The 18,948-nt window shown below is 40.9% G+C and overlaps 1 protein-coding gene across 7 annotated transcripts in view; it reads left to right on the top strand.

Annotated features, from left to right (window-relative positions):
* The window catches only part of zfh2 (Zn finger homeodomain 2), a 411,031-nt gene extending 402,824 nt beyond the window's left edge, over nt 1–8,207 (top strand). For 6 of the 7 annotated variants that reach the window (XM_069132601.1, XM_069132602.1, XM_069132606.1 and 3 more), the window contains one exon: nt 26–8,207. In XM_069132601.1, coding sequence (XP_068988702.1) covers nt 26–744 — 719 coding nt within the window. In that variant the 3' untranslated portion in view covers nt 745–8,207. The remainder of the gene's footprint in view (nt 1–25) is intronic. The other variant, XM_069132607.1, reaches the window with a different exon arrangement.
* The last annotated feature ends 10,741 nt before the right edge of the window (nt 8,208–18,948 follow it).

Genomic DNA, 18,948 nt, shown 5'->3' with positions numbered 1-18,948 from the left:
GAACGAATCTGTGGTTTGTTTCCAGTAGCGGCTCCAGGTTTGAGCGGCAGCATGCACGGCAGTGGGCTAATGTCGTTGCACGTGGAAGGGGGCACCCAGGTCCAGGTGCCGCGCTCTTTGATGCAAGCATTCCTGCAGCAAGACCCGAACCATCCAGGCCTGGAAACGGTCCGATTGCCGACGCCTCCGTGCGGCTCCGATGAGAACGGGCCGCCACAGCACTGTCGCGAAGTCGAGACGGAACTGTGCCTGGTCTGTCGCCGATGCGGCCGAGCTTATCCGCAAGAATCGACGCTGCTCGCTCACCAACGCTCCTGCTATCTTGGCAATCAACAGCGTCGCGGTGCGTTGCGCCTCGTTCAATCTCGTTACGCCTGTTCTCTGTGCGATGGAAACACCCCGACGAGAACTTACACGACGGTCACCGAATGGCGGCGTCACGCTGAAACGTTGCAGCATCGAGCTCGCCTCGAAGCGAACCAAGAACGCCAACAACAGCAACAACAGTTTGGTAACATCGGCGCGGAATCTGTGGGACAGTGTGGCGAGGAAGTGCATCCGCTCACGGACGAGATGGAGGATGTGGTGAATCAAATCACCCTGTTGGCTGCTCGCGCGGCCGCTGAGAGCACCACGGGTCAGCCACAGGCTAACGAGAGGGCGAACCAGGACAACAATAACGCTCCCGACGTCAAGAGGCAGAAACTGGTCCAAGAGGTTGCTGCTTTGGCTGGCGCGCGTTAAACGGAGCGTGTCACGTGCGAAAGAAGCGAATAACAAAGACAACGGAGAAGAATCGTCAGGCAGAGGTGCTACGACGAGATGAGCCATCGAACGTTCGCGAATCGTCTGGTTCGCAGGCCGACGATTTCTTCGGGAGGAGAAAAAGAAGAGGAAAACGAGGACGAAGGAAGAAAACGGAGCTGGGAGAGAGTGTTCGATGGGTGCTCCTCTTCGACGGGGTACTCGATAACGAAAGCAAACAACGTTCCTAACTGGCTAAATAAAGGGGAGGGGGTTCCAACCAAGGCAGGAACTGTCGGTGGGGGGAGGAGGGGCTTTTTCTTCCGCTCCGGGCACCGGGGAATCCCCGGCTCCAGATACTCGCGCGTGGACGGTGGACCAATCAACGAGGATGCCGCGTAATGGACCTCTCTCTTTATTCTCGTTTTAATTTCGGACCGCGCACGGGCCACTGTCGCGCGCGCAATCACCAATTTAACTAATATTTTTGTTACAATATATGTACACACATAGCGTGCCACCAAAGCAGCGCGCTCACCAAAGTTCCTTCGATAGAAAGAATGAAGAATGCTTCGGAGTTTTGACGAACACACGTAACGGGACGAGTGAAAACAGAGAAACGAACGACCAAAAGGATTATCGGTTTGTTGTTTGATAATTGAGAGAGACGTTTGCACGAGTCGAGAAACGAGCGATTTTCTCGATGGATCGTCGTTCTTTTCTTTTCTTTTTTGTGTCTCTTTTTTTTCTTTTTACGAAGCGACATCGCCTGTATACGTGCGTTGACTGTACGCATCGGTCGCTTCGTAAGTAGGATTTTGGCGATGGAGATGGCGGCGCGGAAACCGCGAGGCGACGAAGAAGCACGTGGAGGAGAATAAATACGTGGGGGAGAGGAAAAGAATGAGCGTCGACGACGCCGGGAAGACGCGTCGAGGTGGGCTGATTTAAACGTTCCTATGTAAAGTAATAATAAAGATTTAATGAAACAAAAGAAAAAAAAAGTTACTAAAACAAGCGGACAGACGTTAAGGACGCGGCGTAGTAGGATAGATGGCGCGGCGTTCGCGAAACTAATAGCGTCGCGCTCGTTGCGAATACATACGTACATATTCATCTCTAAGAAATGAAAAAAAAAATGAATCTTCACTCTCTGTCTCTCTCTTTCTCTTTTTACGTGCGTGTGTATGGGTGGTACTGCGTAAGTAGCGTGTGTCAAGGAGGATGCGAGAATCAGACGAAGCGTTGTTCACCGACGATGACCACGAAAAAAGATGAAAGCCTTTCCTTTTAAAAGACACGAAACGGAAGGGAATCGCGAGAAGAAAGGAAGATCACCGCGTGTTCCTCTTTTCTTTTTTAATCGGCAAAAGGTGAACGCGCGAAAGTACATACAGAGGCCAGAGAGGTTCACGTGTCGGAGGACGATCGGACGACCTTTTGAGGAAATCGGTGGCTGGAAGGATTTTTTCTTCGAAAAAAAAAAAAAAAAAAAAAAAATGGAGAGAGAACCCACGCGCACACGTGCACACTCACATGCACTCACTCGTGACACGTATACACGTGCATACACGCATACACAAGCCTAGTAATATCCATTCTATAGTTTCGAGAAACACCCACAGGGCACGGTAACCCCGCGGCTGGGAGGGGTTCTTTTTAAGTACGATAAAACGCGTAATAAACGTCGCTACCGGCGCGCGAATTTTAAAACGTGAGTTCCGTTCATTTTTCTCTGGCCGTGAGAGCAAAACGCTCGTAAGGAGAAACGTGGAATGGAAAGAAGAGTAAAGTTTCGTGGGAGAGAAACGAGAACGACGACGCGAAACGAAACGAAACGGGGAAAAAGCAAAAAGAAGAAATGGGAAGGAAAACGCGAGAGGGCAAGTTGCCCCGGTGCCCGTCGCGATACGGTTCGCATTCACGAACAAGCAAAGACCCAGAAACATGGTTCCTATATTTAATAAATTATATTTAATAACGCTAAAAAAAAACCTAACGATTAATGATTAATATTAATGATAATAATAAACATAGTAATAATAACGATAGTAATAATGGTAAATAGTTATAGCTATCGATAGCTGTAATTGATTATCGCTAGTTAATCGGTCGACGATACGATAGCAAATCGGTCAGCCGCGCCGGAGACCGCGATCGGGCGCAGTGCTGATCAAGGCGTGAACTTTTTTGGTTCTTTCTCACTGGAAAGCCGGAAACGGTGGATTGCGCGGCGCGTGTGATGCTTTCGGGGTCGACCGAAGGAAAGCGCGAAGTTCGCGTACGCGCAAACCGGGTCTCCGTGGTTACGAGAGAAAAAAAGAAAAGAGAATTAAACGCAGTTGAATCGGGTGAACAGGGCATAGCACTGGACACGATGGAAGAAAAAGAGAGAAAAAAAATGAAAGAAAGAAAGACATAAATAAAAGTCACCTCTCGATCGACGGACACGGGGTTTTTGTAAAGGTCTGCTCGGGAACGACAAAGAATCCACTATTAGCTCGTAAGTTAACGGTTAATTACAATTAAACTGTAGACTTTAAGGGGAATATGGGAGGATATGCATCGGTAAACGACACACAAGACACACTCATGCATAGGTATATATATATATATATATATAAAAAAAGGTATATATATATAAATAAATGAATAAAATGGATGAACAAAAAGTATATATATATTTATGTAGAAAATTATATAAATATATATATATATTATATATAAATATATGATGTTGTAACGTACTAGAATCCTCGCGGGTAATATCCGAAACGGCCACGTGTATACGCGCGTACGTACGTCGTGTTTCTCGCGTTTTGTTTAATTTTTTAAACACGCTTACGCGCCGAAATCGAATACACATACACACACAGACACACGCACACACATACACACACATACACACATACACACACACACACACACACACACACACACACACACACACGCACGCATGTACACAGAACAGGAAAAAAAGTAAGCGAATTATCAAAAAGCCTGAAAACTATCTGGGAAAATGGTGAATTGGGGATATCGCGAATGTGAAAAAAGAGCGGGGGTTGTGCCACCGTATGTGCAAGAGAGAATGTGAGAAGAACCTGTTAAGGGTCGCGCTCCGAATCTTAACCTCAAAAGCGAAAAAAATTAAAAACCGAGGAGTTAAAACGAAGGTAAAGAGCGTACGACGAAGTAAGAAGAAAACGAATATATATATGTAGTATAAAGAGGGTACTACCCGGCTACGTGGAAAGTAAATTAGGAAGAAGAGAGAGGGGTTGAAGGGGATGTTTATGGGGATGAAAGGCGGGCGCAAAACGCGTAGTGGTCGTTAGACGTCGAACGAGACGCAAAGTAATAACTATTTGTAAGATAACTAAGCAACTCGAGGTTCCTGTCTGCAAAAGATGCTTTTTCTAATGTAAACGTTGATAACGACGATTATTAATATTATATTTGATTATTACCGACTATTATTATTACGATTATTATTATTATGATTATTATTATTATTATTATAGATTTACTATATTATATTTACATATATGTGGTCATGTATTTATTATTATCTATGTAAAAAGTTATAGCGTTGGGCTAAAACTGAAACGAATGGACACACGGTAACACGCACACATGACACACATATGACACCTGTTTAGGGACACTGTACACACACGTTTATATACGCGTATTTATACACGCAAAGAGAGACACGTGTAATTATTGAATTCACACGTACATATAAACACATATACGTATACACATATGAAAATCGAAATTCCCAATTGATCGCGTTGCTCCGCGGCGATTTCCTTTTTAGTTAAATCGTAACACGGAGCATCGAAACGAATGGAGAAAAGGAAAGAGAAATGTTCGTAACCGATACCTCGCAAAATAGGACAATTGTTACTATCCGGTGATCACGGGCTAATTAAAAATCTGCGTAGATGTTAATCTGTAGATTACGAAGTAGCGAGCCCCCTCTTATTTGAAATCGTGGCTTTCACCACGTTTCGTCGATCTCGAACGCTCTCATCAAGCCTGTATATTGCAAACGACCTAACCGAACGACTATACATACACACGATATATCACTAATCTTAGCAGACGAGACGCGAGACCTTGGAAAAAGGGCGAAACGCGTCCCCTTTTATCGCGCGTACATTCTAACGAAAGAGAATAAGAAAGCGAAAGAGGATGGAAACAGAAACGAAGAGAGGAAAAAGAATGGTATGCACTTTGGCGCACAAAAGAATCAACATCGTGTTCCTTTTAATTGTATACATACACATATGTATAGACGCGTATACATGTATACACGGAATATTTAATTTTTCTAATCGATTCGCGGCTAATACACACGCAGGAGATTTGCACGAGCGAATCGACGAACGCGCAACTTGTTTCGAAAAAAAACATGTACATCGAACATATACTCACACTGTCTACACGTACGCATATATAATACACACATATGAACATGTAGACGTAATACACACGAAACATGCGTATATACGTGGACACCACACATCGAGAATTGAAGCGAATCGAAAACATCGAGAATGGTCTCGAATCGATATAACGTATATCGCATATACGCGCGTGAATTCTCAAAACGCGGCAACGTACGTGCGCGTGTACGCAAAACTGGGTTTTGGCGTTTTGAGTTTCGAGTACGGGAGATTGCGTGATAGAGTAACCGAACCTCGCTACTAGCTGTTCCTAAAATCAACAATGATGAATGAGTGATAAGCGTGCGCGGATTAATTTAAGGAGTGAACTATAAGAGATGCAATTGAGTATGCGGAAACTATTATTACGTTGCGAGAAATTTTCACCGCCCCATCGCCGCCCGTCACCTTCCGGTTTCTCTCGTCGATCGTGCGACATTTCCTCGCGAGATCACGCGACCCAAGAACGTTCGACGATATGTCCTTTCGATTCCACGATCGATTTTTCTATCCACGGCCTGCTATAATCGTCGACGAAGCTCGTACGAATAGACGCGGCTGCAAAACCGAAGCCATTGCTTATAAGAGAGAAAAAAAAAAGAGAAAAAAGAAGATATATGCGATCAGTGGAAAAGAAACTATTCGGATGATCAGTTACACGTATTTACAGGGTCACACGGTCGATTTTTAAGAAGATTGATCGTGGAATGGGAACGACGTTAAGATCGATTCGTTCAAAAAAAAAAAAAAAAAAAGAAAAGACGAAAATCGAAACGTTGTTGATCGAAAGAATCGCGGTTTCCTTTTTCTTCTTTATCGGAGAGCACAGAAAATGGAAACACAAGTGGCAAAACGATACGTCGTGTAAGATTCGACGAGAAAAAGAGCGGCCGGCGGCGAGGAAGTTTTTCAGTTTTCTATAACTGTCGTTGAGTTTGTATGAAATATGTTGAATACGACTATACTTATTGGTATAACCCTATTGGTTATTTCTATTGCTATTGCGATTATTATCTATTATTATTATTATTATTATTATTAATGCAATGATTGAAAGGGCGTTTATTATTATTATTATAATTATTATTGCATTATGAATATTATTATTAATATTGTCACTATTATCGTGGTTCACATTTATCGCCGATTGAATATTTTGTGAATTTGTTCCGAGCTACATTTTCATTGACTATTAATTAATAACGGATACTAATTGATAACGATAGCGACTAATTCTTGTGAGAGATTGCCATGTGTATATCTTATATGTACTCACTTACGGGGCCCGTGGCCCTCCGATGGGGCCGGAAGAGGCCGTGCAACCAGCGTGGCCGCGCGGTCAACCCCGTAAACGCCGGCTCAAGAACCCCGACGATGTTGGCGCCGCGCGCGATCCGTTCCTCTGCGTGCGAGAGCAATTTTTTTTCGAGAGCGATCGTGGTCTGTGTCTGTCGCAAGGTACTCGATCGCGATACTTATAAAAAAACAAAAAAATAACGTTTCTCTCCTCGCGCCTCGCGCCTCGCCCCTTTTTTTGTAAAACTCGCGGAGACGCGGGGAGACTCACTTGACGAGAAACGGTAAAAAGAAAAAAAAAAAGGAAACGATACCGACGGCTTCGATCGAATACAAACCAGGATAAAAAAGAAAAATAAGACAAGAGAGCAAGCAAAAAAAAAAGGTGGAGGTAAAGGAGAGAAAAACGATAACCGGAGAGAGAAAAATGTGGAAGGGCGCGCGAGCATGCAAACAGACGTGCGTTTCTCGTACTTGCTGGCGAAGATGCGCAAGAGAGACGTACCGAGTGTCGTTGTTTTTTAATCATTTGGCAATCGTTTGTGATTTTCGAACGAAGTTTTCAAGCAAGGATTTATTTTTCTTCGTTGTAGCGTTTGCATTCTTCTGTGATGCCTGTCACGTTCGATCGCGCGACAATTTTCATGTTCCTACCAAATCGACCTCGTCCGATTTCTTTCGTCGCGTATCAGTGACCATCACCCTTCGTTAATCTCCGATTAATCGTCGATCGATTAACTTGAAATATAAAAACCGCGTAAACTCGGGAATTACGATGTAGGCCGAGGAACGATAAGAAACGAAGGCAAAACGCGGCCGAGAGAGATGGAGACATCGCGTACGTTCTTTCTTGTTCATCTCGTCCACCCACGCTCGCCCTTGTGTACAAATATATATTTATGGTGCCATATGTGTTATGTGCGCGCGAACAAGATCCCGTGTTCGCGCACGCATCTAGATTTTATAATAGAGAAAAGAAAATGATGAAAAAAAAGAGAGAGAATAAAAGGAATAAGAGTTGAGCGAGCGAGAGAGAAAATGCGACATGCAAGCGCGAAACGTATCGACATACGAGCACACATATACATACACGAGCACATGACAATTCATACTTACATGTATACATGCGTTACATGTACACACACACACACATACACACACACACACACACACACACACACACACACACACACACACACACACACACACTTACATGCATACACATATTATATACATACATGCATACATACATGCATACGTGCATACGTACATACATACATACAAACATACATACATACAAACATACATATATACATACATACAAACATACATACAAACATACATACATACATATATACATACATACATACATACATACACACACACGTGCCATGCAAGATGGCTGTACCTGTATACGTATATAAATATACGCGAGCATACAGTGATGCACATATTTACGTGCGCTATTCCTATAAAGAGTAATTGAAGAGAGAGAACAAAAAGAAAAAAAAAATAGGAATTTAAGAGTGAGGCGAGGGAGATCTGCGATCTGGCATCAACATCGTACGGCAAAATGGGTGCGGTGCAATCATGTTCCTATTAGGTTTCATATCTAAGCGAGTAATTAATTATACCACTAAATATAAATGATGAAGAAGGATATAATGATATTATATATATATTATTGGATATATATATATACATACGATACGATTATATATAGATCTAGTCTGTGAAACTGATGAATAATCCCCTTCCTATAATCCTTTTCTTAAATAGATAAAAGCTGAAACGTCTTTTTCCCTGATCGATCTCTCGTTTCTTTTTCGCGTCTGCATGGAAAATCAGAGAACGAAATTCACGCGCGTACTCCTCACATTAACGTTCTTTTGTAAGTTGAATCATTCGTTTAACTACAGAGACATTTCTTCTGCTTAGGGGTGAGTAGCGAGATGTTACGTTCTGTTCCGTTCTTTCTTTCTTTCCTTTTTATTTTGTTATCGAATTGCCATTAACCGAACGTCTAATGAAAAGAGTTCTCAATTTCTGATTTTCGAAGATTTTCAATCTTCGCTTCGATATAATAAAATGGCTACGCCGAAGCGAACACTGACACATTCGGGATCCACGCGATACCGTGCTTCTTGGAAATAAATTCATATTACTCGATCATTTATCGATGAGAATCTATCAGCGAAATGATATTGTACGAAAGTGAAACAATAAGAAAAAGGAGTATAAAGGTTAACCATGATATGTTAACCATCGACTTGTTTAATTGCATCTGGATCTCGAATGTGTTAAATCTCGAGTCGAATATTTTCTTACGAGAAAAGAGAATCGCAACGTCCCGAAAGAAATCGTTAAAACGCCGTGGCAAGGTGAAAAGAAGAAAAGAAGAGGAAAAAGGGTACGAGTAAGAAAAAATAAAGACCTTCGAAAAAAGAAAAACGAGGAGGGAAGTAAACGAAAACATTTGATTCCTAACGTTTCGCCCATCGATGGTGTCTTCTAAAGTAACTCCGTGTTCGTGTTACTCCGGTAGGTTTTGCCGCGAGAAAAATAAACTGCAGGACACGCAGTATCTTTCTACAAAAATATTCCGAAAATAGCTTGTTTTGATCTTGTTTTTCCATCGTCGCTTTATTTTTCCGGGGTCTTTCTACCAATTTACTGACTTCAAGTACTTCAAATACTATTCTCTCCCCTTTCTGATTGGTGAAAAAACTCGCTTCCTGCCCAGCATGCATCAACGGTGAACGTCATCGTCGTTTCACCAAAGGTGAAAATTGGTGCTGCCTCAACGAGTTACTTTTTATCCAACGGAAGTTTTGATACGGAGCTTTCACCGAACACGATTACCAACATCGTTTTACGACGAAACAAAAATTTCCTTCTGCGTACAGTACGATATATGTCGTTTATTTAGTGGTCTCCTTTTACAGTTATTATTTATTTCGCAAAATTTCCAACGTTTCTATGAAATTTTTCCACGAAATTAAAACACTAGAATTCTTTATACAATTGTTTCCTTCGAACCGTTCTATGAAACTAAAACACTGGGATTTCACGTAATACTACCGTATCCTGTCCCTTGTTATTTTAGGACGTAGCAAGTTACCTTTCTTTAAGTTTTTCTTTCGTTTTTCCCAGATATTTATTACTCTATCGAGAAACATGTTGAATTGAAAGAAGATATTTCGCTTAAGGCTCGTACGAGTCTGAAATTCAATTCAATTCGATCAACCAATTTCGAATAACACTTAAAATATCAATATGAGAAACCAGGAATATCGTTAAGAGAAAAAGATAAGGATGTAAAAATATAAAAATATTTAATATAAAATACAAGTTTGACAAAACTTTCGGAAACTCCTCCGCCAATTGTACCGTGCGCTATCGCGGATGAACGAATCACCGAGCGCGAATATCATTCTATTATGCGGGATTTCATTTTATTTCCGGTCCACAGAGCGTCCCATTTCCGAGTTCCAATATTAGCTCACCTGCTAATTTGCATAGGGACGGAAAACACGGCCGCTTAAGCGAGCGATGTCGCGTGATAACGCGACATCGGTAACGCTCGTACCACGATGACCCGATGCAATTTTTCAATGACGCCATTACGGATTTCCATTCGGTGTCGAAGCGTTTCGAACAATCGCCGTGACAGTCTCCAGTCACTGTCGATACGATCGAATTTATTAATTTCGTGATTTCGCGCAATTGCTAAACAGAACTGGCAAATTCCTACGCGATTTCCAGGTTATTCTTCTCGAGACTAAGAACAGATACCTATATTTATTGGAATCCTACTTCGAAATCAAGTACTTTTCCTTTTCTTCTTTTTTCCTTGTGCTTTAAATATATTACTCTAGCATAAATTACTAAAACTTATCTTTTTCGCTTTAAACGAGGAGGATTCGTTCTACTATGATATATTTCCACGTGTTCCATTAAATGGTAAGTATTACCTGTAAGAAATTCGATGTTTCTCGAACGACTTCGTTGCACGAGACTCGCGTCCGTCGTTGGTCGCAGCGCTCTATCGTTAAAGGCTCCTCGAAAGGTGCATTTGTGAAACTTTTGATGACACAGATGTCGAGGTAAGTACGAGTTTCAAATATTTCAAATATTTCGAATATTCTAAACCTTCGATCTCGCAAGTAAAGATTTTATAATTTTCTAAGGGATCGAATATGTTAAGTTTTAGGGTGATCTGCTTATCAAGTTTATCGTTACATGCGAGTTACATTTGGATTTCGCTCTTAAAATAAAACAACGATAAAATAAACCATAATACCATGTCAATAAAAACAAACCACGGAAAAATGAATATAATAAAATTTCTATCTGGTTCTTACGTTCGATTCGTGTATTATAATTTTATACCATTTAATACCAGACATTTTTTTCGACTATATTATTGCCACGACGCATCAGTAAATACTGAGAAATTATTTTAAAAAATTCTGAAACATAAAACATTCGCATCTAATAAAATAATTACTACGATCAAACTTTCCACCGTCGTAAAACCACGTTCGTCATAGATATTTGTCAAAACAATTCTTCCAAAAAGATACAAGTTTCCAAATAGAAAGCCATCTTTTTTCATTCTATTAAGAAGAGATTCGCATGAATTCGAAGAAAAATGAGTTCGATACAGCCCTGTACGCGAGGCAAACAAGGAAACTCACGTGGCATTCGCGACGAATCAAGAGCGTTTCGAGAGAACGAAGCAACTCGTCCGGAAGAGGATGAGAGAAGAAGGATCTCGAAAGGTCTTGGAAAGAGTGTTTGCTCGCGAAATGGAACGCAAATTAGGTTTAGACGGGATCGAAGCTCCGTCGTATCGAAATAAAGGCGACACGTAAAATATATGCGACCCACCCTCGCCATCCGTAACCTTTGGGAAGCTGGCTGGGACGCGAGAGCATCGTTCAGCTCTATCTACGTCTCAGCCAACCCCGATTCAACCCCCGTCTCTGAGAAACCCCCAAAGCGTCTTCACGACGCGATTTCGTCTCGAATGCTAAGTTCGTACCGCGTCTGGTCTTTTGCGAAATTGCCATAGGCGACTGACTTGAAAATTTAAATATCGTATCTTTGCCTGCCAAATGGGAATACGTAGAGTAGAAGTGGAAGGGTTGAAAGTAATAATCTCGCTATGGAATAGGATTTTGTATAAATTATCGGAGCTACGATAAAATTGTTTATATTCCAACATTATTGAAACGGATCTATAGCGGTTAGATGTAAATGCGGTGAGCGCTATGCTACGATCCAGAGTGAAAATATTAATTAGATTTTTCTGTCATTCTCGGCTTAGTTTTTAAAAAAGAAAAAATTACCATCGGTACCAAAGATCGGAGGATATAACGAAATAACTTTCCGATTATTCTTTCGAAAAGTTGATAATCACATTTGAGTTGAAATTGTCAACGAAGAACGAAAATCTACATGGAGTGGATCTTTTTGTAATTTTGAAAAATCTAAATACTTTTAAACCGTGATATATGGAAGTTGAGATAAAAATGAAATATCGAAAAATTATAAAACCTATAGCTAATAAAGAATTACTCCAAACTTGTCATGGTCACGATAGATCCATAAACGATAAGTAATCCTTAGCTACGTACTTTTTCCCTTCTCACGAACAGGAGTTTATTTGTTAAATTACTTAGTAACGTCGTTTATTGAATCACTTCGTAATGTAAATTAATCTGCCATGACTATTTTGTTCGATTTTAATATATAAATATATATTTGTTTGGAGATTCTTTGTAACAAAGAGTACTCGAAATGTACAATGTACGTAACTACATTTACAGAAGAAAAAGAAGAAAAAGAAGAATATATAACGCGTAACACGGTATACTGTTACTATTTCGAATTACGTGGCAATCTAAAATTGCATATTGCAAATACATCTGAAATGCATTCAACGCGAAATAGTGAATGGGTACGGCGTAAGACAGCACGCGGATCTAAAGGAAATGGCGAGAAGCTCCGCTGAAGATTCCTTTGGACAGAAAGAAGGCAGAGATGCATCCACCTACATAGTTTTCCTCTTATCCTTCCTATTTCCACTCAATCGCATCTAGTACATCTTTACCATTACGTACATCTCGGTATCTAGTCACCGACACAGCACGCTGTACGTTTGAGACAATTTCTATCGAAGCTATCGCTTTTTCTTCTGTGTCCTCTTCCTCCTATTTTTCCTTTCGCGTTCGTGCAACGTTAAAATTAAAGAGACATTCCTTTACGATGATGTAAAATATATAGGAAAAGTACGTTCGTAATGATCGAAGACTACAGGAAAGAAATACGATAAATCATCTTCTGTCTCTTATAAGGAAGTAATTTAAAAGAAGCTAATAGGTATGCAATGAAATATTGGCATCCGACAAGAGCGGAGAAAAGAATTTTCCAAGCAAATTTACAGCAAAGCATTCTAAACAAATTCTCCGTCCTAAGACGATTTTTCTAGATCTATAGAGAGGCTATCGCGATTAATTCAAGCAATGATATTTAAAATCATTGAATAGACGCATAACGAGACGCGTTTCAAGTTTCGATACACCGCCGGTCAGTTTTCAAACGAATAACTAAGATGTATCGTATTTATCGATTCCGTAAGACGACGAGATGTTGTTTTTAGCAATTAGTTTCCCATCAATCTATACGTTTCGCTACATTCGCGTACTGTTGCTACAAATCAACTGCGTTCAAACACTTACGAGCAGAAGTGTACGTACCATGTTATCGGAACGTTAACACGATCAACCGAGTATCCTCGGAATCAAAAGAACCAAAGAAACGAAACCACAAAATGAATCGAAAAGACGAACAAACTCCGGCTCGCTTTAATAACTCGAAAGAAAAAAAGAGAAGATTATTATACGACGGAAGAGAGAAAAAAATGCAAGCACAACCGATTCCCCGGTGTTAACATCGTTCTCGGAACGAGCACCCGGTATATAAAGAACGTACGTCTTCGGACGTTGCAGCATATAAGACTGCTATACCTATACGCGCACACAGGCAGACGCGTATATAGTTACACGTTTACCAGGAGGTCGTATCTTCTCGTTAGCCGCGCGATGAAGCTACCCGCGCCGTGGAGTCACGTTTTTAATTTCTACCGGGCTGGCCTTAGTTCATTTTCACACCCCCTCGCTGGGCGCCGCGCTCGCCAGCCGTCTAATAAGTAAATAATAACTCGTTCCGCCACATAACTCGTCCCGCTTGGCCAGCCCTGTTCGGAGGCAAGCCGAGCTGGACCGCTTGTCCACTTGCAATTAATACGAATTCCACGGTGACACGTCGCGACGAGGCGATGTTTATTTCGCGGCCGAGCTGTGCACGCGCGAGTCCTGGAAATCTGAAAACTCGCGAACCTACGGACATGTTTATGGTACGTATACGTGGCGCTATTGAAACGAACTGAGTTTGGATTACGCGTGCTGTTGCATGACCAAGCGTGCGTACGTGCGTGTATTTTGCTTTCGGCAGCGTTGTAATCGAATTGATCGATTATCGAGAGTTTTATCGTTTACAGTATCGGACAATATCGTTGAGAATTTTGAATTATATTCAATATTGAATTATAGAAGAGAGGTTGGTAAGAATATCTGAGAATTTCGGAGAACAGTTGTGTAAGACTGGAATTTCCATTAGACGTGTATCGAAGTGAACGCGCGTCGCTAGCGTAATGTGTATAGTACGTATATGCAATATGTACAAAGTATCTATATGTAACTGGTATACACGGAAATGCTAATGTTTCTTTCTAATTTTATAATTGTAACGTTCGCGGAATAAAAATTAGAAAGCATACAGTTGGTTGCATAAATTTAATTACACGGGGCATACCACGTAGTTATCGGCTATTGGCCTGTCATTTTGTAATAATGACCGAGGTGGATGAAAAATTTATTGAAATTCAATAAACACGACATTCTACTTTCTCAGGATCAGAGAATCTCACATCTTAAATTACAGAAGATTTCCCTTTTAAGTAAACAAGAACTACCAGAATTCAGCGTATTCCGCTCGCTTCTACTAACTCGACTAACTAATTAATTCGATTGCGAGCCACGGTAAAAGCCGTTGGATTCGAGATAGCAAGAAGCCTGCAGCATGTAGCGCACGAAAAACAAGCCACTAAACTATGAAATTTAATCATGTCTTCACAAGTGCTTGACAACTTAATGTAAATTATTTTTTTCTGCCCTTTTATACGCGTTGTATTCCAATGATAATGAGAGTTGCTCTAGCATTAGTGGCTGTAATAATACACGAATACAAAGTCATGATCTGTGAACCGTATCAACGCATTCAGCTAATATAGAAAACACCTCTACTCGTTAACATGTAACAAATATTTATGGGAAAATAAAGCGAACCTTCTTCCATCGATCGGCCTCTGCTTCTTCGCATTAAACAAAGGAAGTTCAATGGGAAATTAACGAAAGATCGATAATTGCTGCATCGCGCCACCGATCATTTCTTCTTCTCTTTTATTTTCGTATAGTTACGCCAATCATGGAATAAATAATCTACGTAGTCAACCAATCAACGATTCTCATCGTTATTAATTGCCAAATAATGGCAAAGTCGTGTTCCCACTTTCTTGCTATGTATCATATTGTACAGAAGGATACGAAGGTTCGGAAAAGCTGCGAGGAACCACGTATATGTAAGTACACAGTTTCGCTGATTACAATTTGACAGGTGCTGATTGGCGGCTCGTTTAACAGCATTTAATACGCGGCCAGCTGAAAGAGAGCAAATCGTATTCGAACAGAAAACCAGCCGGTGTTTCTTCTCTTTTCTTCCCCTTGGCACGAACATCGTTTCACGATATCCCCGCAACTTTATTGGAGTGTATATGGTGTTCATTAAACGCAAACACCTTAGGTCCATGGTAATCACGACGCACCATCGCGAAATACGTTGCATCGAACGACGTATCTGCCGCTACAATTAAACTCTCGGTAGGCAGAAAAAAATGAAAGGAAACGACGCACGCGATTCGATTCTATCGAGAATCTCAAAGTGAAAACAGAGTTAAAATCGTCTTCTTCCCAAGATAGCAACAAGGAACGTGTAAAGCTTATCGATTCTCTTAATTTGCAAATGTATCGTTCCAGAGACAACCTTAGCCGTAGGATCTCGCCTTAGCGTTTAGGCGTTAATTCAAATTTCACTGTAAAAGAATGCGATTACGCTGCCAGAAGGAGGAAAACGAAGCGAAACGCTATATGAAAATTCAATTTTACCCAGAAATTTCAAGCGAAAACACGGTAAAACCACTTTTCTCTGAAAATACCAACAAGCACTATCGGAAGCTCCTGAATCCTCGGAAAGGTCCAGCAAGAAATTATCGATCAGAGCCACGCGTACAGTAGTACGCGTTAGATAGTGTGGAACAGCGTATATGTGTAAAATAAAAGACTTGGACAGCAGGGGGATTGGCAAAAGTATCTTCTGTGCTCGTATGAATACGTGGATGTATGTCGCGGGGACGAAAAAGCGTACGACGGAGGTAGGAGAGGGTGAGACGTAGGGTGAACCTCCTTAGAATGCATGTGTTTGCCTTTAATACATTTTTCGACGATGTTGACCGAGGCGTATCTTCAACCTGTGCACGTGTGCACGCATATGTATGTGGGAACCAACAAGCTACGGGGTGCCGCTAAAATATTCACCTTGTCAGAGCCGAGCCGCAAAATGTGGACGGCAATTTCCGTGGCTACCGAATTCAAAGCGACGCAGAGACTAAGAAAGAAAAACGATCCTCCTAGAAAAATGCGCTTTATCTCCGACCTTCGTGTACCAAGCGTTGGCTAGCTACGAATTTGTTTTCAAATAATAACCGCAAAGGTCGAGCGACATTACCTTTTTGTAAATCGAGCTAGAATTGTTCGAGCTTTAATAGCTCGAGCCTGCGTTGTAACGTAAACTCTGGGAGTTCGTTCTTTTTCGAGCTACGAGTTTCGCACAATTCACAGGGTTTTAGATACTAAGCTCGGGCTTGTTACCGAAGGGTAGTTGAGATTAGAATAAAGTTGAGATTAGAGTTTAGGAGTAAACGCTGTTACGTTGTAGAATAATCTGACTACGTTTCGCGTTCATCGCTCAAACGTATGCAAAATGTATGCAATATTTAAAATGAAATTAATATTAAAATCCGAAGTATTCGTTATTCTATCCGAAACAATTAATTGAGGTAGAAAATTACCCGAGGAAATGATTTGTTTCGTTTTAACGCGAAATAATATCGCTTTAAGATGAAAGCAATAACGTAGTTAAAATGATCCGTTATTGCAAATAGTAATTTTTCATTCTTATTCCAAGTAAAATTTCCCAAGTTTGTTAATGCAAATAGATATAATTCGGGAACAATGGCATTCAATTTTAACGAAAAAATTGTAACTACCATCAAACATCTTGGAAGTTCTCGAAAGAACAGCTTGATTCATATAACGCGCAATCTATTCTAAATTATACTGTCCACAATACATTTTCCTGATATAACTGATGGCACATCGATCACGGTTATCGATATACTAATAATCTAGATCGGTGTACAAAAATGTGTTTTCTTTTTCTTCCTTCTACGATCGCATAACACACACACACACAGGCAAGCAAGATACACGCGTTTTATCGAATCATTAAGACAAACTGCATTAACATAATCATAGTATGCAAACAGCGATAGCAATTTCCGAAATAGCTTCTTCCATGTGTGTTTAGCTGCTGGACAACAGCCAGCCAGCCTCGAACAGATTTCACGTGAAATTACCGTAGGCTTCGCCTCCTCTGTAACCGATTTTATCGCGTCTCATGTTATTAACAGACCGTGTGACATGTGCGTATTATCATGGTTGACGTTTAGCCACGCTTATTCGAATTAGATAATCGCATATTGCCCATTGTTCTTTGTCCAGAGTATAATTAGTTAATTCTATGGAAGATAATACAACAGTTGCGTAATACAATATCATAGCGATAAAAATTTTTGTCTTGAATATTCGTACGTGCTATAGATTAAAACTTCCGTTTAACGCGTTGATTAAAATTGATTAAATATAATACTCGAGTATAAATTTCAATCCTATTCTTATTAAATTATAGACTACGAAAATATAAGAACTGTACAAATGTAACAACTGTATAAAAAAGTACAAAATACAGAAAAGTATCGACGTCGATCGGTTATGGATTTGGAGAAGACGTATTAATTGTTACGTCAGTGAATACAGGTATATTAATCGTAACAATCTACCAACAACAATATCGTTAAATACTCGACTAGAAAACTAATAAAATTACCTACAACGATTTCCTTCTGTTACGCTTCTTTTATCAGATTCTGAAACATCGATTCCAAACGAAGATAGCGTTGTACGCTTCCTGTTACAGTAAAAATCCCTGTTTCAACATGTTCATCGCTATCAACCAGTTATCTACACGTATCTACGAAGATGTAATAAACAATTTTCGTTCCTTCAAAGCGCATGAGTCGATTACAACGTAAGCTATCGCATTCCAGCGATCCTAAAAATCCATCTTAATAACATAATTCCGCTGGTAAGACGAATAATATCGGATCAAGGTAGATTTATTATAATAAATCTACTGTTTCAGCCTGAAGCGTCTCCTCTTTTGATCGCGAAAGGTCCACGGTAAATTAACATGATGCTTTACGCGTTCTGGTTAACGCTGAAACATTCCAAGCATCTTTTAATAAGATAATAATCTATCCAGCCGTTGTAAAGGGACTATCCGGCCGATTATCGGATAAACACGATAAAAGGAGCAACTGGATCGATCATTATAAATTCAAGATCGCCGTCCATCGTTCGCAGCGATTAAAAACGGTGGCTAGGGTGGCTGAGCTGCAAGAGCAATTTCGAAGATGGCATTTCCGACGTCCAGCGGTTGCGGCCAAAGCCTATCTTCGAGGCGATTTCACGTGATGTTGTTGCCTCTGGCCTTTCGTTACCGACCGGAGATCCAAAGCAAGGGGATTCAAAGACCCCCGCTATTTCCCGCTAAAATCATTCACCAAGCTGCTCCTTATCTCGCTATGCAAAAGAAAGGTAAGGCGCAGACAGAAATTGACAATTCCTCGATGGTCCACGAACGTTCTCCATCTCACCCTCGCCAACCCTTTCTCTAATCCCTTTCTCTGGCTCTTTCGGTGACTTTCGTGAAAGGCCGAACAGCGCGAGAAACGAAGAGAGAAAGAGCAGGAGGAAGGGGGTGGTTGACGACAAATCTCTTTTCCTACGCGGAGAATAGCCAAAGACAGACGAGAAAGGGAGAGGGTACCTACTTGCAAAAGCTACGGTTAGGAGAAAACGCGCGGCAAGGTAAGAGAAGGGGAGCGGAGAAAGGACAGACAGCGAAGAAAAGAAACGATGCTCGCAGTGTTTGT

This window comes from Bombus flavifrons, chromosome 3 (genome assembly GCF_040668555.2).
Source record: "Bombus flavifrons isolate JBK064 chromosome 3, iyBomFlav1_principal, whole genome shotgun sequence".
In the NCBI taxonomy this organism is placed as follows: domain Eukaryota; kingdom Metazoa; phylum Arthropoda; class Insecta; order Hymenoptera; family Apidae; genus Bombus; species Bombus flavifrons.
Note: the sequence above shows the minus strand (reverse complement) of the source record. Positions and strands in the feature narration are given on the sequence as shown.